We start from the raw sequence: 24,871 nt of genomic DNA, 5'->3' as shown, positions 1-24,871 counted from the left end.
CGGTTATACACATGTTTTGTTGACTTTAGAAAGGCTTTCGACAGCATCTGGAGGGATGCACTCTTTCTGAAGTTACAAAACAGTGGTATCACGGGGAACTTTTATGAAATAATAAAATCTATGTATAAGGATATTAAATATAAAATTAAATTGTCAGAGGGTATAACTGATGGATTTCAGTCTACCTGTGGAGTTAAGCAAGGCTGCAATTTATCACCAACTTTATTTAACATTTTTCTGAACGATCTGCCAGAATTATTTGGGGATCAAATTGATAAACCAGTTCTAATGGGCGAGAAACCTATAAATTGCATCCAATATGCAGATGACCTTGCACTTATTTCAGAAACGGAAGACGGCCTACAAAGCTGTCTGAACAAATTAAATGACTATTGTATAAATTGGAATTTAGAAGTAAACGTAAAGAAAACTAAAGTCATGGTATTTAATTGCAGCAACAGACTGATTAAAAACATGAATTTTAAAATCAACAACCAAGACATAACAGCTGTTAGCGAGTTTTGCTATTTAGGGGCAATATTTACTCCAAATGGGAAATTTAAAACAAACTTATCTATGTTAAAAAATAAATCAATGAAGGCTCTTTTCAGCATCAGACAAACAGTCTTAAACCACAAAATAATCTCACCAGCACTTAGTTTGAAAATTTTCGACCAATTAATTTCACCTATACTCATACTCAGGCTTTTCTCAAATTATTAATGGTGTTACGAGGCCTGCGTCCGGTAAATGTCTGGACCATGTTTATGTAAATCATAATGAAAACGTTAATTTGGCTCTCATTCACAACTTGAGTATTTCGGACCATAACCCTATATTCGTGGTTCGCAAACTCCGTTCCTTCCCTCAATCAAACAATCATGTTTCTATTCGTTATAGAAATTTCAAAGTGTTCGTTGAGTCTCTATTTTTGGCTGACTTTCGGAACACGCCTCTAATTTCCGTTCACAACATTACTGATACTAATTTAGCTTTTGAGACTTGGCATTCTATTTTTAATAATATTTGTGATTCGCACGCCCCATTTGTTTGTAGACGTGTGAAAAAATTAAGACAGCCAGGATGGCTGAATACGGACATTCTACTTAAAATTAGAGAAAGAGACAAACTTCGGAGGCGTACACGTACTTTATGTGATGTTACTGTCCTAAACCAATATAGAGCCAAACGTAATCTGGTAGTTAATTTAATCAAGGCCGCTAAGAAAAACCATTTTATTCAACTTATCAAAATCAATAGCTCCAACAGTGCCGCCTTGTGGAAAACCCTTAACGATTTGATCAGTGGTGGTAAATCTAACTCTCTCAACGTTAATATTTCAGTTGGCAATAACCTCGAAAAAATTGTTAATAATTTCAATACACATTTCGCTTCTGTTGCCGACAAGTTACGACCCAATGTTTCAGTGGGTGATTCATATTTTACGAATTTACGGAAAGTTATTGAACCCAAATTGACCAATACTCGACAATTTGTTATTCCGCCGGTCACATGCCAGTTCGTGAAGAACCAATTGTTTTCTCTATCTAGTTCTAAGTCAGCTGGCCTTGACAATACATCATCTAAACTTTTGCGTATTTCTGCTCCATTCATTTGTGAAAGTATTGTTTATTTATTCAACCTTAGCATTTCATCAGGTATTTTTCCAGACATGTTTAAGCATGCCAAAGTTATTCCATTACACAAGGGCGGATCCCAGGACTTGTGTAATTTTCGTCCAATTTCGCTTCTCCCAATAATCTCAAAAATCTTTGAAAAACATGTGCATGATCACTTATACCATTATTTGAACAGTAATGATTTAATTTCTAAATCGCAGTCAGGTTTTCGGAAATCACATTCTTGCCATACAGCTATGATTAAGCTATGCGATGCATTACTTAGCAATATGAATGATGGCTTATTGTGTGGTTTGCTTTTCCTTGATTTAAGCAAGGCGTTTGATATGGTAGATAAACACGTATTATTAAATAAGCTCTCAATTTATGGCATTTCTCCAATCTCCCTTGTTTGGTTTAATTCTTATTTAACTGACAGAAAGCAAGTCGTGTATTTGATGGGTAAACAGTCGGATGCTGTCAATATTCGACATGGCGTACCACAGGGTTCGATTTTAGGACCATTATTATTTCTTCTATTTATTAATGACCTACCATTATTTCTTGAAAACAGTTCCATTGATATGTATGCGGACGATCAAACTCTGTTATCGTCTGGACCAAGTATCAATGTAGTCACAAAGCGCATTAATGATGATGTTTGGCCAATTTTGCGTTGGGTTAATTGCAATTACATGTCAATCAACACATCTAAATCAAAATCTATGCTTGTTGGATCCCGTCAAAGGCTGAATAATAATGGCGAAGATTTTCTGGTTAACTTCAATGGTGAAATAATTAAAACAGTCAGTTTCGAAAAGTCGCTCGGGGTGGTTTTAGATAAAACTCTATCATGGGATCATCATGTTGATATGCTTTGTAAAAAGCTTAGCCAAAGAATTGGTGTTCTTATGAGAGTTCGCAGCTTCTTACCTATTTCCGTCAGAAGAACATTGTATTTTTCATTTATTCAGTCGTTATTGGACTATTGCTGTATAGTATGGGGAAATACAAGTCAATCAAATTTATGTCGGGTGTATAAGCTTCAGAAAAGGGCAGTTCGTGTAATTTCCTCTGACAACTTTAGCCAATCGTCGTTTGAACTGTTCAAAAAACATAGTATCTTGCCTATGGATTACAGAATTTCATATTTTCTAGGTATTGTAATGTATATGGCAACCAATGGCTTGGCGCCTTTATATATAAGTGAAATGTTCAGTCCTATCTCCCAAACCCACAAGTACAGTACACGTTCCTCTCTTAAAAATAATTTATGCATTACTAAATGGAAAACATCCATGGGTCAGAGGACGTTTCAGTATAGAGGGGTAACCCTATGGAATAACTTGCCATTCCATATCAGAAATTCGGCCTCTTTAGGCATTTTTAAGAAAACCTACAAAATTTATCTGAGTGAAAAATTTGTTGTAAATGGCTCAAGCCTATAATATGTATATTGTGTTTTTTGTCCCTACAGAGGGCCCAATGAAAATTACTTTATTGTATATTGGCCTACCCTCTTTAAATAAAGTGTTAAATAAAATAAAATAAAAATGTATGGTGCAGAAATCTGGGCCAATGAAATCACAACTGACAGTAACAGTTTAGAGCAAGTTTGCAGTCATTTTTACAGGTTTATCCTAGGAGTGAGTAAAATGACGCCAATTAGTGGTTTGAAAGCAGAACTTGGTAGGTTACCAGTAAAATTAAAAATTAATTTGGCTCAAATTAAATACTGCCATAGACTATATAGTCTGCCAGATAATCACATTTTAAAATTAGCCCTGGATGAAATGATAAAAATTAATTCAAACTGGGTAAGGACTATTAATGCTACACTGGGACATGATCTAATTAAAATAAAAAATGATCACAATATGGAAAATTGGAATCAAATACTAAAAAAAGTAAAACTCAGACTCAAACATGGAGAGAAAAACTAAATTTCAGTGAAACCAATGAAAATAGGGGAACAAAACTGAGAACATACAAACTATTCAAAGTAAGCTATAATATGGAAAATTATTTGCAAAACATTTCAAATTTCAGCCTCAGGAAAATGCTTTCAAAATTCCGTCTGAGTGACCACAACTTAGAAATAGAATTAGGTAGAAGAACAAAGCCCAAAATAGAATTAGAAAATAGACACTGTAATAAATGTAACACTAAAGCATTAGGAGATGAAAAACATTTCCTGCTATTTTGTACTGGTTATATAGAACAAAGAAAAAAACTGTTTGATGAGTGTTCAATAAATATTTACACAATGGATGTGAATTCCATATTTAAAAAGATTATGGAGAATAATATAGCTTTAGCAAAATACTTAAAGAGCACAATTTTTAAAACCACAGAAAGTAATTAATTTATTTTTTTTTATTTTATTTTACTAACATTTTATTTTTATCTCTTATGTATTGTATGTATTTATGTTCCTTACCATACAAAAACCCTCTGAAGGTTTTTTAGTAGTGTAATAAAGTTATTATTATTATTATTATTATTATGCAATTTTTTCTGTGGGCAAAGATAATAATGTTCATCTTGCATTTCAGATTTTGTTACCATGACAACGAAGCAAAATAGCATTTATTCTGTTATTTCATCTGAAGAGTTGCTACCATGATGCGAAATGTTTTTAAAACTGTGCGAAGTCGCATCCGCCAACATATTGCGACTGTTTCGAGGCCTCAATATGAAAGACATGTGTTGATTACACCAGTAGTGAGGAAGTCATCTTTCTGTACTGGCAGAAAACAATCTAAAGGTGGTGATACACTTAGTGAACAAATGAACTTTTGGACTCGAACATTTAAAAAGAATGGTATCCCGGAACCTGATTTAACTGCTGGATATATTGTGGCGCATGTTATGGGACAGAAAGAGGCATTTTTTGACAAACTGGAGGTTAGTCACAGACCCATTTTGCCAGTGTTCAATTCTAAATAGGAATTTATGAATGTGTATGTGCACTCTTCATTCTTGGACATGAGTGCACCAGTTTAGCTCAAACTTGGTACAAATACGAAGTCATATCGTGATGCATCTGTATGACTGGCTTACATGTTGATACATTTTCATCAAAAATGTTAGCGGCCATTTTGTTGCAACAATTTCTAATAAAAACAAAAGAATTTAGTTCTTTTGTTTTTATTCTCAGATACAATGATATCAATCTGCAGGTTGATTAGTTTGATGATCATATCCATGTTGTTGTTTTTTCTATGTTTTTCTCAAAATTTAAATTTATTCATTAGATCAGGACTCAAAATATAAATATAAATATAGCTGCAGAGCAGCTATTAACGGCTTTCAAGAAAAAAGGGCCATAACACTATCAAATTTGAAAAAAAAAAGTTTGAAGATTTGATTTGTGCAATGTATATAAGTGTAGGTTACACGACGTTCTGGCCCAATGCCTTCATTATAGCGCTATTTCCATGTCTCTAATTTCAATACTGCTTGAAATATTAGAGACATGCATATTTAATGAGATCTATGACCATATATGGTCAATGGATATGTTGGCCAATTCTCTTTTCTATTGCCTTCAATATAGTGTTTGTTCCATGTTTGTACATGGAATAGCGCTTGAGATATTAGAGACATGAATATATGGTCAACGGATATGTTGGCCAATTTTCTTTCCCAGTTCCTTCAATATAGCATTGGTACCATGTTTATACATGCAACAGTGCTTGAGATATTGGAGACATGCATATTTAATGAGTTCTATGACCATATATGGTCAACGGATATGTTGGCCAATTCTCTTTGCTATAGCCTTCAATATAGTGTTTGTTCCATGTTTGTACATGAAATAGCGCTTGAGATATTAGAGACATGCATATTCAATGAGTTCTATGACCATATATGGTCAACGGATATGTTGGCCAATTCTCTTTGCTATTGCCTTCAATATAGCATTGGTACCCTGTCTGCACATGCAATACTGCTTGAAATATTAGAGATATGCATATTTAATGAGTTCTATGACCATATATGGTCAGCGGATATGTTGGCCAATTCTCTTTTCCACTGCCTTCAATATAGCGTTGGTACCCTGTCTGTACATGCAATACTGCTTGAAATATTAGAGACATGCATATTTAATGAGTTCTATGACCATATATGGTCAACGGATATGTTGGCCAATTCTCTTTTCTATAGCCTTCAATATAGTGTTTGTTCCATGTTTGTACATGGAATAGCGCTTGAGATATTAGAGACATGCATATTAAAAGAGTTCTATGACCATATATGGTCAACGGATATGTTGGCCAATTTTTTTGTCCATTGCCTTCAATATAGCATTGGTACCATGTTTATACTTGCAATGGTGCTTGAGATATTGGAGACATGCATATTTAATGAGTTATATGACCATATATGGTCAACAAATATGTTGGCCAATTCTCAGGTCCATTGCCTTCAATATAGCATTGGTACCATATTTGTACATGCAATACTCCATGAGATATTAGACACATGTATATTTAATGAGTTTTATGACCATATATGGCCAATGGATATGTTGGCCAATTCTCTTTTCTATTGCCTTCAATATAGTGTTTGTTCCATGTTTGTACATGGAATAACACTTGAGATATTAGAGACATGCATATTAAATGAGTTCTACGACCATATATGGTCAACGGATATATTGGCCAATTTTCTTGTCCATTGCCTTTAATATAGCATTGGTACCATGTTTATACTTGCAATGGTGCTTGAGATATTGGAGACATGCATATTTAATGAGTTATATGACCATATATGGTCAACTAATATGTTGGCCAATTCTCTTGTCCATTGCCTTCAGTATACCATTAGTTCCATGTTTGTACATGCAATAGTGCTTGAGATATTGGAGACATGCATATTTAATGAGTTATATGACCATATATGGTAATTGAACATGTTGACAATTTATCTTGTCCAAACCCTTCAATATAGCAATGGATCCATGTCTGTATGTGCAATAGTGCCTGAGATATTATAGATATGCATATTTAATGAGGTATATGACCTTATATGGTCAACGAATATGTTGGCTCATTTATTTGACCATTATCTTCAATATAGCATTAGTTTCACGTTTGTGCATGCAATAGTGCTTGAGATATAAAAGACACGCATATTTAATGAGTTCTATGACCATATATGGTTAACGAATATTTTGGCCAATTCCCTTGTCCGTTGCCTTTAATATTCCGTTGGTTCCATGTTTGTACATGCAATAGTTTTTGAGATATAAGAGACATGCATATTTAATGAGTTCCAAGATGGCGGCCGAACCACGTGACTAATCGAAAATCTGTTCCAGTCACTTTTAATGGCACGACATGTAGAAGGTATATACAAATTTTCAGGCAAAATGGTGCAGCCGTTTCAGAGAAGAAGTCGTTTGAAGTTGGCGGAAGAATAATAATAATAAACAATATAGCTGCGTTGCAGCAATGTCGGGTTTCGAGCCCACTGACATATTAGCAGCGTTCCAAAATCAGCATCATTGACAATAATATATTAAAGGAAATTACATGGCCTTCATGCTAAACATGTTACATGTTCCTGTCTGTAACAGTGCTTAAGGTATTACAATCTTGCATATTTAATTATGTCCCATGACCATATACGGTCATCGGATGTTTTTTCAGCTCTGTTGTGCAATAACTTCAATATTGCATTGGTTGTATGTTCCTATCTGTAACAGTGCTTGAGATATAACATTTGTGCATATTTGATGAGGTCACCTGACAATATATGGTCATCACATTAGTTAGTCACATCTCTTGTTCCATATATTCGATATTGCACAGGTTGCATATTCCCGTCTGTAATAGTGCTTGAGTTATTACATTTATGCTTATTTGATGAGGTCACATGACCATATATGGTCAACGGATATGTTAGTCACTTCTGTTGTGCAATAGCTTCAATATTGCACTGGTTGCATGTTCCTATCTGTAACAGTACTTGAGATATAACATTTATGCATATTTGATGAGGTCACATGACCATATGTGGTCATCTGATGTGTTAGTCACTTCTGTTGTGCAATAGCTTCAATATTGCACTGGTTGCTTGTTCCTATCTGTAACAGTGCTTGAGTTATTACATTTATGCATATTTGATGAAGTTACATGACCATATATGGTCATCACATTAGTTAGTCATATCTCTTGTCACATGGCTCCGATATTGCATAGGTTGCATGTCTCTATCTGTGATTCTGCTTGAGATATTACAATTATGCATATTTAATGACGGCACATGACCATATACGGTCATCACATTAGTTACTCACATCTCATGTCCCATAGCTTCGATTTTGCACAGGTTGCATGTTTCTATCTGTAACAGTGCTTGAGATAATTCAATTATGCATATTTAATGAAGTCACATGACCATATATGGTCATCACATTAGTTAGTCACATCTCTTGACCCATACCTCCGATATTGCACAGGTTGCATGTAACTAACTCTTGCAGTGCTTGATATATTACATTTATGCATATTCAATAAGGTCACATGACCATATATAGTCATCTTGTTTGTTAGTAAAATTTCATGTACCATCACTTCAATATTGCACTGGTTGCATGTTCCCGTCTGTAACTGTGCTTGAATTATTACATTTATGCATATTTGATGAAGTCACATGACCATATATGGTTATCACATTAGTTAGTCACATCTCGTGTCTTATAGCTTCGATATTGCACAGGTTGCATGTCCCTATCTGTAACAGTGCTTGATATATTACATTTATGCATATTTAATGAGATCACATGACCATATATGGTCATCTTGTTTGTTAGTAGAATTTCATGTACCATCACTTCAATATTGCACTGGTTGCATGTTCCTATCTGTAACAGTGCTTGGGATATTGCAATTATGTCTAAAAAATGAGGTCACGTGACCATGTAAAAGAACAAAAAAATATGGAAAAACATTCTAAAATCTTCTTATAAAAAACGGCTTATCGCCTGGACTCAATATTTTGGAATTAAATACTATGTCATATGATCTTTCAAAGTTATTCTGGGTTAGTTGATTTGTCGAAAATTATGCAAATGAGATGCAAAACAAAATTTAAAAAAATTCTAAAAAAAAAAGGCACGTGACCGCTAAAGTTTTTTTTGATGAACTTTGTAGCCCTTGTCGCACTGCTACTATAATAAAAAAATTGGAGCACTCAGACCCTCAGAAAGGTGCGCAATTCGGCATTGAAAATTTCGCATTTAATCCAAGATGGCGGCCTGGTCATGTGACCTATGTGTCTGAACTTAGGATATGCACCAGATCTCATACAGCTTTACCAACGGTGCTGACATAAAGCGTGACCAAAAATTTAGGCGGAATCATAATAATAATAAATATAGCTGCGTTGCAGCAATGGCGGGTTTCGAGCCCACTGACTTATTAGCAGCATTCCAAAATCAGCATCATCGACAAGAATATATTAAAAGATTTGCATGGCCTTCATACTAAACATGTTACATGTTCCTATCTGTAACAGTGCTTGACATATAACATTTATGCATATTTGATGAGGTCACATGACCATATATGGTCATCACATTAGTTAGTCACATCTCTTGTCCCATAGCTTCGATATTGCATAGGTTGCATGTTCCCATCTGTAACAGTGCTTGAGTTATTACATTTATGCATATTTGATGAGGTCACATGACCATATATGGTCATCGCATTAGTTAGTCACTTCTGTTGTGCAATAGCTTCAATATTGCACTGGTTGCATGTTCCTATCTGTAACAGTGCTTGAGATATAACATTTATGCATATTTGATGAGGTCACATGACCATATATGGTCATCGGGTGTGTTAGTCACTTTTGTTGTGCAATAGCTTCAATATTGCACTGGATGCGTGTTTCTATCTGTTACTGTGTTTCGAATATAACATTTATGCATATTTGATGAGGTCACATGACCATATATGGTCATCACATTAGTTAGTCACATCTCTTGACCCATAGCTTAGATATTGCACAGGTTGCATGTCCCGAACTGTAACAGTGCTTGATATATTACATTTATGCTTATTTGATGAGGTCACATGACCATATATGGTCATCCGATATGTTAGTCACTTCTGTTGTGCAATAGCTTCAATATTGCACTGGTTGCATGTTCCTATCTGTAACAGTGCTTGAGATATAACATTTATGCATATTTGATGAGGTCACATGACCATATATGGTCATCAGATGTGTTAGTCACTTCTGTTGTGCAATAGCTTCAATATTGCACTGGTTGCATGTTCCTATCTGTAACAGTGCTTGAGATATAACATTTATGCATATTTGATGAAATTACATGACCATATATGGTCATCACATTAGTTAGTCACATCTCTTGTCTCATAGCTTCGATATTGCATATGTTGCATGTCTCTATTTGTGATTCTGCTTGAGATATTACAATTATGCATATTTAATGACGTCACATGACCATATACGGTCATCTCATTAGTTACTCACATCTCATGTCCCATAGCTTCGATTTTGCACAGGTTGCATGTTCATGTCTGTAACAGTGCTTGAGTTATTTCATGTATGCATATTTGATGAAGTTACATGACCATATATGGTCATCACATTAGTTAGTCACATCTCTTGTCTCACAGCTTCGATATTGCACAGGTTGCATGTTTCTAACTGTAACAGTGCTTGAGATAATTCAATTATGCATATTTAATGAAGTCACATGACCATATATGGTCATCACATTAGTTAGTCACATCTCTTGACCCATACCTTCGATATTGCACAGGATGCATGTCCCTAACTCTTACAGTACTTGATATATTACATTTAATCATATTCAATGAGGTCACATGACCATATATGGTCATCTTGTTTGTTAGTAAAATTTCATGTACCATCACTTCAATATTGCACTGGTTGCATGTTCCCGTCTGTAACTGTTCTTGAGTTATTACATTTATGCATATTTGATGAAGTCACATGACCATATATGGTCATCACATTAGTTAGTCACATCTCGTGTCTTATAGCTTCGATATTGCACAGGTTGCATGTCCTTATCTGTAACAGTGCTTGATATATTATATTTATGCATATTTAATGAGATCACATGACCATATATGGTCATCTTGTTTGTTAGTAGAATTTCATGTACCATCACTTCAATATTGCACTGGTTGCATGTTCCTATCTGTAACAGTGCTTGAGATATTGCAATTTTGTCTATAAAATGAGGTCACGTGACCATATAAAAGAACAAAAAAATATAAAAAAACATTCTAAAATCTTCTTATAAAAAACGGCTTATCGCCTGTACTGCATATTTTGGAATTAAATACTATGTCATATGATCTTTCAAAGTTATTCAGGGTTAGTTGATTCGTCGAAAATTATGCAAATGAGATGCAAAACAAAATTAAAAAAAATTCTATAAAAAAAAGTCACGTGACCGCTAAAGATTTTTTTGATGAAATTTGTAGCACTTGACCCACTGCTGCTATCATAAAAAAATTGGAGCACTCAGACCCTCAGAAAGGTGCGCAATTCGGCATTGAAAATTTCGCATTCAATCCAAAATGGCGGTCTGGTCATGTGACCTATGTGTCTGAACTTAGGCTATGCACTAGATCTTATCCAGCTTTACCATTGTGGCAAGTATGGAACTGATCGGTCCAACAGCGTTGACATAAAGTGTGACCGAAAAACGGCGGAAGAATAATAATAATAATAATAAACGGAACAATTTCAATAGGGTTTCGACCAAATGGGCTCGAAACCCTAAATATAGCTGCGTTGCAGCAATGTCGGGTTTCGAGCCCACTGACTTATTAGCAACGTTCCAAAATCAGCATCATTGACAATAATATATTAAAGGAAATTGCATGGCCTTCATACTAAACATGTTACATGTTCCTGTCTGTAACAGTGCTTAAGGTATTATAATCTCGCATATTTAATTATGTCCCATGACCATATATGGTCATCTGATGTTTTTGTCAGCTCTGTTGTGCAATAACTTCAATATTGCATTGGTTGCATTTTCCTATCTGTAACAGTGCTTGAGATATAACATTTATGCATATTTGATGAGGTCACATGACCATATATGGTCATCACATTAGTTAGTCACATCTCTTGTTCCATAGATTCGATATTGCACAGGTTGCATGTTCCCGTCTGTAATAGTGATTGAGTTATTACATTTATGCTTATTTGATGAGGTCACATGACCATATATGGTCATCGGATATGTTAGTGACTTCTGTTGTGCAATAGCTTCAATATTGCACTGGTTGCATGTTCCTATCTGTAACAGTGCTTGAGATATAACATTTATGCATATTTGATGAGGTCACATGACCATATATGGTCATCGGATGTGTTAGTCACTTCTGTTGTGCAATAGCTTCAATATTGCACTGGTTGCATGTTCCTATCTGTAACAGTGCTTGAGTTATTACATTTATGCATATTTGATGAAATTACATGACCATATATGGTCATCACATTAGTTAGCCACATCTCTTGTCTCATAGCTTCGATATTGCATAGGTTGCATGTCTCTATCTGTGATTCTGCTTGAGATATTACAGTTATGCATATTTAATGACGTCACATGACCATATACGGTCATCACATTAGTTACTCACATCTCATGTCCCACAGCTTCGATTTTGCACAGGTTGCATGTTCATGTCTGTAACAGTGCTTGAGATAATTCAATTATGCATATTTAATGAAGTCACATGACCATATATGGTCATCACATTAGTTAGCCACATCTCTTGACCCATACCTTCGATATTGCACAGGTTGCATGTCCCTAACTCTTGCAGTGCCTGATATATTACATTTATGCATATTCAATGAGGTCACATGACCATATATGGTCATCTTGTTTGTTAGTAAAATTTCATGTACCATCACTTCAATATTGCACTGGTTGCATGTTCCCGTCTGTAACTGTGCTTGAGTTATTACATTTATGCATATTTGATGAAGTCACATGACCATATATGGTCATCACATTAGTTAGTCACATCTCGTGTCTTATAGCTTCGATATTGCACAGGTTGCATGTCCCTATCTGTAACAGTGCTTGATATATTATATTTATGCATATTTAATGAGATCACATGACCATATAAGGTCATCTTGTTTGTTAGTAGAATTTCATGTACCATCACTTCAATAATGCACTGGTTGCATGTTCCTATCTGTAACAGTGCTTGAGATATTGCAATTATGTCTATAAAATGAGGTCACGTGACCATATAAAAGAACAAAAAAAATATGAAAAAACATTCTAAAATCTTCTTCTAAAAAACGGCTTATCGCCTGGACTTCATATTTTGGAATTAAATACTATGTCATATGATCTTTCAAAGTTATTCAGGGATAGTTGATTAGTCGAAAATTATGCAAATGAGATGCAAAAGAAAATTAAAAAAATTCTAGAAAAAAATTAGTCACGTGACCGCTAAAGTTTTTTTTGATGAAATTTGTAGCCCTTGTCGCACTGCTACTATCATAAAAAAATTGGAGCACTCAGACCCTCAGAAAGGTGCGCAATTCGGCATTGAAAATTTCGCCTTTAATCCAAGATGGCGGCCTGGTCATGTGACCTATGTGTCTGAACTTAGGATATGCACCAGATCTCATACAGCTTTACCATTGTGGCAAGTATGGAACTGATCGGTCCAACGGTGTTGACATAAAGCGTGACCAAAAATTTAGGCGGAAGAATAATAATAATAAATATAGCTGCAGAGCAGCGATTAACGGCTTTCAAGAAAAAGGGGCCATAACACCATTAAATTTGGAAAAAAAAAGTTTGAAGATTTGATTTGTGCAATGTATATACGTTTAGGTTACACAACGTTCTGGCCCAATGTTCGAGATATTGTATATATGCATATTTAATGAGTTCTATGACCATATATGGTCAACGGATATGTTGGCCAATTCTCTTTTCTATTGCCTTCAATATAGTGTTTGTTCCATGTTTGTTTATGGAATAGCACTTGAGATATTAGAGACATGCATATTAAATGAGTTCTACGACCATATATGGTCAACGGATATGTTGGCCAATTCTCTTTTCCATTGCCTTCAGTATAGCGTTGGTACCCTGTCTGTACATGCAATACTGCTTGAAATATTAGAAACATGCATATTTAATGTGTTCTATGACCATATATAGTCAACAGATATGTTGGCCAATTCTCTTTTCCACTGCCTTCAATATAGCGTTGGTACACTGTCTGTACATGCAATACTGCTTGAAATATTAGAGACATGCATATTTAATGAGTTCTATGACCATATATGGTCAACGGATATGTTGGCCAATTCTCTTTGCTATTGCCTTCAATATAGTGTTTGTTCCATGTTTGTACATGGAATAGCGCTTGAGATATTAGAGACATGCATATTAAATGAGTTCTATGACCATATATGGTCAACGGATATGTTGGCCAATTCTCTTTTCCACTGCCTTCAATATAGCATTGGCACCATGTTTATACATGCAACAGTGCTTGAGATATTGAAGACATGCATATTTAATGAGCTCTATGACCATATATGGTCAGCGGATATGTTGGCCAATTCTCTTTGCTATTGCCTTCAATATAGTGTTTGTTCCATGTTTGTACATGAAATAACGCTTGAGATATTAGAGACATGCATATTAAATGAGTTCTACAACCATATATGGTCAACGGATATGTTGGCCAATTCTCTTTGCTATTGCCTTCAATATAGTGTTTGTTCCATGTTTGTACATGGAATAGCGCTTGAGATATTAGAGACATGCATATTAAATGAGTTCTATGACCATATATGGTCAACGGATATGTTGGCCAATTCTCTTTTCCACTGCCTTCAATATAGCATTGGCACCATGTTTATACATGCAACAGTGCTTGAGATATTGAAGACATGCATATTTAATGAGCTCTATGACCATATATGGTCAGCGGATATGTTGGCCAATTGTCTTTTCCACTGCCTTCAATATAGCGTTGGTACCCTGTCTATACATGCAATACTGCTTGAAATATTAGAGACATGCATATTTAATTAGTTCTATGACCATATATGGTCAACGGATATGTTGGTCAATTCTCTTTGCTATTGCCTTCAATATAGTGTTTGTTCAATGTTTGTACATGGAATAGCGCTTGAGATATTAAAGACATGCATATTAAATGAGTTCTATGACCATATATGGTCAACGAATATGTTGGTCAATTTTCTTGTCCATTGCCTTCAGTATACCATTAGTTCCATGTTTGTACATGCAATAGAACTTGAGATATTGAAGACATGCATATTTAATGAGTTATATGACCATATATGGTCATTGAACATGTTGACAATTTCTCTTCTCCAAAACCTTCAATATAGCAATGTTTCCATGTCTGTATATGCAATAGTGCCTGAGATATTATAGATATGCATATTTAATGAGGTATATGACCTTATATGGTCAACGAATATGTTGGCTCATTCTCTTGACCATTACCTTCAATATAGCGTCAATTTCACGTTTGTACATGCAATAGTGCTTGAGATATAAGAGACATGCATATTTAATGAGTTCTATGACCATATATGGTCAACGAATATTTTGGCCAATTCTCTTGTGCGTTGCCTTCAATATACCGTTAGTTCCATGTTTGTACATGCAATAGTTTTTTAGATACAAGAGACATGCATATTTAATGAGTTCCAAGATGGCGGACGAACCACGTGACTAATCGAAAATCTGTTTCAGTCACTTTTTTTGGCATGACATGTACAAGGTATATACAAATTTTCAGGCAAAATGGTGCAGCCGTTTCAGAGAAGAAGTCGTTTGAAGTTGGCGGAAGAATAATAATAATAAACATAACAAAAACAATAGGCTTTCAAGCCTGAAGGGACTTGAAAGCCTAATAATAATAAATATAGCTGCGTTGCAGCAATGTCGGGTTTCGAGCCCACTGACTTATTAGCAGCGTTCCAAAATCAGCATCATTGACAATAATATATTAAAGGAAATTGCATGGCCTTCATACTAAACATGTTGCATGTTCCTGTCTGTAACAGTGCTTAAGGTATTACAATCTTGCATATTTAATGATGTCCCATGACCATATATGGTCATCGGATGTTTTTGTCAGCTCTGTTGTGCAATAACTTCAATACTGCATTGGTTGCATTTTCCTATCTGTAACAGTGCTTGAGATATAACATTTATGCATATTTGATGAGGTCACATGACCATGTGTGGTCATCACATTAGTTAGTCACATCTATTGTTCCATAGATTCGATATTGCACAGGTTGCATGTTCCCGTCTGTAACAGTGCTTGAGTTATTACATTTATGCATATTTAATGATGTCACATGACCGTGTATGGGCATCAGATGTGTTAGTCACATATCTTGTCTCATAGCTTCGATATTGCACAGGTTGTGTGTTTCTATCTGTTACTGTGTTTCAAATATAACATTTATGCATATTTGATGAGGTCACATGACCATATATGGTCATCACATTAGTTAGTCACATCTCTTGTCCCATAGCTTCGATATTGCACAGGTTGCATGTTCCCGTCTGTAACAGTGCTTGAGTTATTACATTTATGCATATTTGATGAGGTCACATGATCATATATAGTCATCACATTAGTTAGTCACATCTCTTGTCCCATAGCTTCGATATTGCACAGGTTGCATGTTCCCGTCTGTAACAGTGCTTGAGTTATTACATTTATGCTTATTTGGTGAGGTCACATGACCATATATGGTCATCGGATATATTAGTGACTTCTGTTGTGCAATAGCTTCAATATTGCACTGGTTGCATGTTTCTATCTGTAACAGTGCTTGAGATATAACATTTATGCATATTTGATGAGGTCACATGACCATATATGGTCATCGGATGTGTTAGTCATTTCTGTTGTGCAATAGCTTCAATATTGCACTGGTTGCATGTTCCTATCTGTAACAGTGCTTGAGTTATTACATTTGTGCATATTTGATGAAATTACATGACCATATATGGTCATCACATTAGTTAGCCACATCTCTTGTCTCATAGCTTCGATATTGCATAGGTTGCATGTCTCTATCTGTGATTCTGCTTGAGATATTATAATTATGCATATTTAATGACGTCACATGACCATATACGCTCATCACATTAGTTACTCACATCTCATGTCCCACAGCTTCGATTTTGCACAGGTTGCATGTTCATGTCTGTAACAGTGCTTGAGATAATTCAATTATGCATATTTAATGAAGTCACATGACCATATATGGTCATCACATTAGTTAGTCACATCTCTTGACCCATACCTTCGATATTGCACAGGTTGCATGTCCCTAACTCTTGCAGTGCTTGATATATTACATTTATGCATATTTAATGAGGTCACATGACCATATATGGTCATATTGTTTGTTAGTCAAATTTCATGTACCATCACTTCAATATTGCACTGGTTGCATGTTCCCGTCTGTAACTGTGCTTGAGTTATTACATTTATGCATATTTGATGAAGTCACATGACCATATATGGTCATCACATTAGTTAGTCACATCTCGTGTCTTATAGCTTCGATATTGCACAGGTTGCATGTCCCTATCTGTAACAGTGCTTGATATATTACATTTATGCATATTTAATGAGATCACATGACCATATATGGTCATCTTGTTTGTTAGTAGAATTTCATGTACCATCACTTCAATATTGCACTGGTTGTATGTTCCTATCTGTAACAGTGCTTGAGATATTGCAATTATGTCTAAAAAATGAGGTCACGTGACCATGTAAAAAAACAAAAAAATATGGAAAAACATTCTAAAATCTTCTTATAAAAAACGGCTTATCGCCTGGACTCAGTATTTTGGAATTAAATACTATGTCATATGATCTTTCAAAGTTATTCAGGGTTAGTTGATTTGTCGAAAATTATGCAAATGAGATGCAAAACAAAATTTAAAAAAATTCTAAAAAAAAAAGTCACGTGACCGCTAAAGTTTTTTTTGATGAAATTTGTAGCCCTTGTCGCACTGCTACTATCATAAAAAAATTGGAGCACTCAGACCCTCAGAAAGGTGCGCAATTCGGCATTGAAAATTTCGCCTTTAATCCAAGATGGCGGCCTGGTCATGTGACCTATGTGTCTGAACTTAGGATATGCACCAGATCTCATACAGCTTTACCATTGTGGCAAGTATGAAACTGATTGGTCCAACGGTGTTGACATAAAGCGTGTCCAAAAATTTAGGCGGAAGAATAATAATAATAAATATAGCTGCGTTGCAGCAATGGCGGGTTTCGAGCCCACTGACTTATTAGCAGCGTTCCAAAATCAGCATCATTGACAATAATATATTTAAGGAAATTGCATGGCCTTCATACTAAACATGTTGCATGTTCCTGTCTGTAACAGTGCTTAGGGTATTACAATCTTGCATATTTAATGATGTCCCATGACCATATATGGTCATCGGATGTTTTTATCAGCTCTGTTGTGCAATAACTTCAATATTGCATTGGTTGCATTTTCCTATCTGTAACAGTGCTTGAGATATAACATTTATGCATATTTGATGAGGTCACATGACCGTATGTGGTCATCACATTAGTTAGTCACATCTCTTGTTCCATAGATTCGATATTGCACAGGTTGCATATTCCCGTCTGTAATAGTGCTTGAGTTATTACATTTATGCTTATTTGATGAGGGCACATGACCATATATGGTCAACAGATATGTTAGTCACTTCTGTTGTGCAATAGCTTCAATATTGCACTGGTTGCATGTTCCTATCTGTAACAGTGCTTGAGTTATTACATTTATGCATATTTGATGAAGTTACATGACCATATATGGTCATCACATTAGTTAGTCATATCTCTTGTCACATAGCTTCGATATTGCATAGGTTGCACGTCTCTATCTGTGATTCTGCTTGAGATATTACAATTATGCATATTTAATGAAGGCACATGACCATATACGGTCATCACATTAGTTACTCACATCTCATGTCCCATAGCTTCGATTTTGCACAGGTTGCATGTTTCTATCTGTAACAGTGCTTGAGATAATTCAATTATGCATATTTAATGAAGTCACATGACCATATATGGTCATCACATTAGTTAGTCACCTCTCGTGTCTTATAGCTTCGATATTGCACAGGTTGCATGTCCCTATCTGTAACAGTGCTTGATATATTACATTTATGCATATTTAATGAGATCACATGACCATATATGGTCATCTTGTTTGTTAGTAGAATTTCATGTACCATCACTTCAATATTGCACTGGTTGCATGTTCCTATCTGTAACAGTGCTTGAGATATTGCAATTATGTCTAAAAAATGAGGTCACGTGACCATGTAAAAGAACAAAAAATATGGAAAAACATTCTAAAATCTTCTTATAAAAAACGGCTTATCGCCTGGACTCAATATTTTGGAATTAAATACTATGTCATATGATCTTTCAAAGTTATTCAGGGTTAGTTGATTTGTCGAAAATTATGCAAATGAGATGCAAAACAAAATTTAAAAAAATTCTAAAAAAAAAAGTCACGTGACCGGTAAAGTTTTTTTTGATGAAATTTGTAGCCCTTGTCGCACTGCTACTATCATAAAAAAATTGGAGCACTCAGACCCTCAGAAAGGTGCGCAATTCGGCATTGAAAATTTCGCCTTTAATCCAAGGTGGCGGCCTGGTCATGTGACCTATGTGTCTGAACTTAGGATATGCACCAGATCTCATATAGCTTTACCATTGTGGCAAGTATTGAATTGATTGGTCCAACGGCGTTGACATAAAGCGTGACCAAAAATTTAGGCGGAATCATAATAATAATAATAATAAACGGAACAATTTCAATAGGGTTTCGACCAAATGGGCTCGAAACCCTAAATATAGCTGCGTTGCAGCAATGTCGGGTTTCGAGCCCACTGACTTATTAGCAGCGTTCCAAAATCAGCATCATTGACAATAATATATTAAAGGAAATTGCATGGCCTTCATACTAAACATGTTGCATGTTCCTGTCTGTAACAGTGCTTAATGTATTACAATCTTGCATATTTAATGATGTCCCATGACCATATATGGTCATCGGATGTTTTTGTCAGCTCTGTTGTGCAATAACTTCAATATTGCATTGGTTGCATTTTCCTATCTGTAACAGTGCTTGAGATATAACATTTATGCACATTTAATGATGTCACATGATCGTGTATGGGCATCAGATGTGTTAGTCACATATCTTGTCTCATAGCTTCAATATTGCACAGGTTGTGTGTTTCTATCTGTTACTGTGTTTCAAATAGAACATTTATGCATATTTGATGAGGTCACATGACCATATATGGTCATGACATTAGTTAGTCACATCACGTGTCTTATAGCTTCGATATTGCACAGGTTGCATGTCCCTATCTGTAACAGTGCTTGATATATTACATTCATGCATATTTAATGAGATCACATGACCATATATGGTCATCTTGTTTGTTAGTAGAATTTCATGTACCATCACTTCAAAATTGCACTGGTTGCATGTTCCTATCAGTAACAGTGCTTGAGATATTGCAATTATGTGTCACATCTCTTGTCCCATATCTTCGATATTGCACAGGTTGCATGTTCCCGTCTGTAACAGTGCTTGAGTTATTACATTTATGCATATTTAATGATGTCACATGACCGTGTATGGGCATCAGATGTGTTAGTCACATATCTTGTCTCATAGCTTTGATATTGCACAGGTTGTGTGTTTCTTTCTGTTACTGTGTTTCAAATATAACATTTATGCATATTTGATGAGGTCACATGACCATATATGGTCATCACATTAGTTAGTCACATCTCTTGTCCCATAGCTTCGATATTGCACAGGTTGCATGTTCCCGTCTGTAACAGTGCTTGAGTTATTACATTTATGCATATTTAATGAAGTCACATGACCATATATGGTCATCACATTAGTTAGTCACATCTCTTGACCCATACCTTCGATATTGCACAGGTTGCATGTTTCCGTCTGTAACAGTGCTTGAGTTATTACATTTATGCACATTTAATGATGTCACATGATCGTGTATGGGCATCAGATGTGTTAGTCACATATCTTGTCTCATAGCTTCAATATTGCACAGGTTGTGTGTTTCTATCTGTTACTGTGTTTCAAATATAACATTTATGCATATTTGATGAGGTCACATGACCATATATGGTCATGACATTAGTTAGTCACATCACGTGTCTTATAGCTTCGATATTGCACAGGTTGCATGTCCCTATCTGTAACAGTGCTTGATATATTACATTCATGCATATTTAATGAGATCACATGACCATATATGGTCATCTTGTTTGTTAGTAGAATTTCATATACCATCACTTCAAAATTGCACTGGTTGCATGTTCCTATCTGTAACAGTGCTTGAGATATTGCAATTATGTGTCACATCTCTTGTCCCATAGCTTCGATATTGCACAGGTTGCATGTTCCCGTCTGTAACAGTGCTTGAGTTATTACATTTATGCATATTTAATGATGTCACATGACGTGTATGGGCATCAGATGTGTTAGTCACATATCTTGTCTCATAGCTTTGATATTGCACAGGTTGTGTGTTTCTATCTGTTACTGTGTTTCAAATATAACATTTATGCATATTTGATGAGGTCACATGACCATATATGGTCATCACATTAGTTAGTCACATCTCTTGTCCCATAGCTTCGATATTGCACAGGTTGCATGTTCCCGTCTGTAACAGTGCTTGAGTTATTACATTTATGCATATTTGGCGAAGTCACATGACCATATATAGTCATCGGATGTGTTAGTCACTTCTGTTGTGCAATAGCTTCAATATTGCACTGGTTGCATGTTCCTATCTGTAACGGTGCTTGAGTTATTACATTTATGCATATTTGATGAAGTCACATGACCATATATGGTCATGACATTAGTTAGTCACATCACGTGTCTTATAGCTTCGATATTGCACAGGTTGCATGTCCCTATCTGTAACAGTGCTTGATATATTACATTCATGCATATTTAATGAGATCACATGACCATATATGGTCATCTTGTTTGTTAGTAGAATTTCATGTACCATCACTTCAAAATTGCACTGGTTGCATGTTCCTATCTGTAACAGTGCTTGAGATATTGCAATTATGTCTATAAAATGAGGTCACGTGACCATATAAAAGAACAAAAAAATATGAAAAAACATTCTAAAATCTTCTTATAAAAAACGGCTTATCACCTGGACTCGATATTTTGGAATTAAATACTATGTCATATGATCTTTCAAAGTTATTCAGGGTTAGTTGATTTGTCGAAAATTATGCAAATGAGATGCAAAAAAAAAATTAAAAAAAATTCTAAAAAAAAAAATCACGTGACCGCTAAAGTTTTTTTTGATGAAATTTGTAGCCCTTGTCGCACTGCTACTATCATAAAAAAATTGGAGCACTCAGACCCTCAGAAAGGTGCGCAATTTGGCATTGAAAATTTCGCCTTTAATCCAAGATGGCGGCCTGGTCATGTGACCTATGTGTCTGAACTTGGGCTATGCACTAGATCTCATCCAGCTTTACCATTGTGGCAAGTACTGAGCTGATCGGTCCAACGGCGTTGACATGAAGTGTGACCGAAAAACGGCGGAAGAATAATAATAATAAATATAGCTGCGTTGCAGCAATGTCGGGTTTCGAGCCCACTGACTTATTAGCAGCGTTCCAAAATCAGCATCATTGACAATAATATATTAAAGGAAATTGCATGGCCTTCATACTAAACATGTTGCATGTTCCTGTCTGTAACAGTGCTTAAGGTATTACAATCTTGCATATTTAATGATGTCCCATGACCATATATGGTCATCGGATGTTTTTTTCAGCTCTGTTGTGCAATAACTTCAATATTGCATTGGTTGCATTTTCCTATCTGTAACAGTGCTTGAGATATTGCAATTTTTATGCATATTTGATGAGGTCACATGACCATATATGGTCATCACATTAGTTAGTCACATCTCTTGTTCCATAGATTCGATATTGCACAGGTTGCATGTTCCCGTCTGTAACAGTGCTTGAGTTATTACATTTATGCATATTTAATGATGTCACATGATTGTGTATGGGCATCAGATGTGTTAGTCACATATCTTGTCTCATAGCTTCGATATTTCACAGGTTGTGTGTTTCTATCTGTTACTGTGTTTCAAATATAACATTTATGCATATTTGATGAGGTCACATGACCATATATGGTCATCACATTAGTTAGTCACATCTCTTGTTCCATAGATTCGATATTGCACAGGTTGCATGTTCCCGTCTGTAATAGTGCTTGAGTTATTACATTTATGCTTATTTGATGAGGTCACATGACCATATATGGTCATCGGATATGTTAGTGACTTCTGTTGTGCAATAGCTTCAATATTGCACTGGTTGCATGTTCCTATCTGTAACAGTGCTTGAGTTATTACATTTATGCATATTTGATGAAATTACATGACCATATATGGTCATCACATTAGTTAGCCACATCTCTTGTCTCATAGCTTCGATATTGCATAGGTTGCATGTCTCTATCTGTGATTCTGCTTGAGATATTACAATTATGCATATTTAATGAAGTCACATGACCATATATGGTCATCACATTAGTTAGTCACATCTCTTGACCCATACCTTCGATATTGCACAGGTTGCATGTCCCTAACTCTTGCAGTGCTTGATATATTACATTTATGCATATTCAATGAGGTCAAATGACCATATATGGTCATCTTGTTTGTTAGTAAAATTTCATGTACCATCACTTCAATATTGCACTGGTTGCATGTTCCCGTCTGTAACTGTGCTTGAGTTATTACATTTATGCTTATTTGATGAAGTCACATGACCATATATGGTCATCACATTAGTTAGTAACATCTCCTGTCTTATAGCTTCGATATTGCACAGGTTGCATGTCCCTATCTGTAACAGTGCTTGATATATTACATTTATGCATATTTAATGAGATCACATGACCATATATGGTCATCTTGTTTGTTAGTAGAATTTCATGTACCATCACTTCAATATTGCACTGGTTGCATGTTCCTAACTGTAACAGTGCTTAAGATATTGCAATTATGTCTATAAAATGAGGTCACGTGACCATATAAAAGAACAAAAAAATATGAAAAAACATTCTAAAATCTTCTTATAAAAAACGGCTTATCGCCTGGACTCAATATTTTGGAATTAAATACTATGTCATATGATCTTTCAAAGTTATTCAGGGTTAGTTGATTTGTCGAAAATTATGCAAATGAGATGCAAAACAAAATTTCAAAAAATTCTAAAAAAAAAAGTCACGTGACCGCTAAAGTTTTTTTTAATGAAATTTGTAGCCCTTGTCGCACTGCTACTATCATAAAAAAATTGGAGCACTCAGACCCTCAGAAAGGTGCGCAATTCGGCATTGAAAATTTCGCCTTTAATCCAAGATGGCGGCCTGGTCATGTGACCTATGTGGCTGAACTTAGGATATGCACCAGATCTCATACAGCTTTACCATTGTGGCAAGTATGGAACTGATCAGTCCAACGGTGTTGACATAAAGCGTGACCAAAAATTTAGGCGGAAGAATAATAATAATAATAATAATAATAATAATAATAATAAACGGAACAATTACAATAGGGTTTCGACCAAATGGGCTCGAAACCCTAATTAAAGCCGCAAGCGGCGTCACCGGGGCCCAAGCTGATCTATCATGACAAGATTCTGTTTCATAATAATTGAGGTCACATGTTAGACAATCAGATAGCTTGTATTATCAGTAACATGAGGTCGAAATGAAGTTCGTACCATGTATTTACCTGGTTTGGTTATCGAAATATGGTTTTCAGGATATATAATGAGCCATGTTCTTATGCACAATAATGAGATTACATTATCATATATAGCCATTTCTAATGTCAGTTACATCTTTCATTCAATGTCTTCATAATGACACTAGTTACATGTCCTGCTCTGCGACAGTGTTTCAGATATGACTGCTATGCATATTAATGAGTTTACATGACCATATATGGTCATCTGTTATTTTAATCAAATCTCTTGTTCACTGTTGTCATAATAACACAGGATTCATCTTCCTAACTGCAACAGTGT

General features: G+C 35.3%; 1 protein-coding gene across 1 annotated transcript in view; it reads left to right on the top strand.

The window, feature by feature from the left end:
- LOC100376390 (MTRF1L release factor glutamine methyltransferase-like) overlaps positions 1-24,871 on the top strand; it is a 110,841-nt gene that overhangs the window by 2,301 nt on the left and 83,669 nt on the right. The window contains exon 2 of the mRNA XM_085496825.1: positions 4,175-4,526. Within this exon, the coding sequence (XP_085352951.1) occupies positions 4,242-4,526 (285 nt within the window). The 5' untranslated portion in view covers positions 4,175-4,241. The remainder of the gene's footprint in view (positions 1-4,174; positions 4,527-24,871) is intronic.

The sequence above is a fragment of the Saccoglossus kowalevskii genome, chromosome 3, assembly GCF_978046115.1.
Source record: "Saccoglossus kowalevskii chromosome 3, keSacKowa6.1, whole genome shotgun sequence".
Classification (NCBI taxonomy): domain Eukaryota; kingdom Metazoa; phylum Hemichordata; class Enteropneusta; family Harrimaniidae; genus Saccoglossus; species Saccoglossus kowalevskii.
The sequence above is the reverse complement of the archived record's forward strand: the minus strand, read 5'-3'. Positions and strand labels throughout refer to the sequence as shown.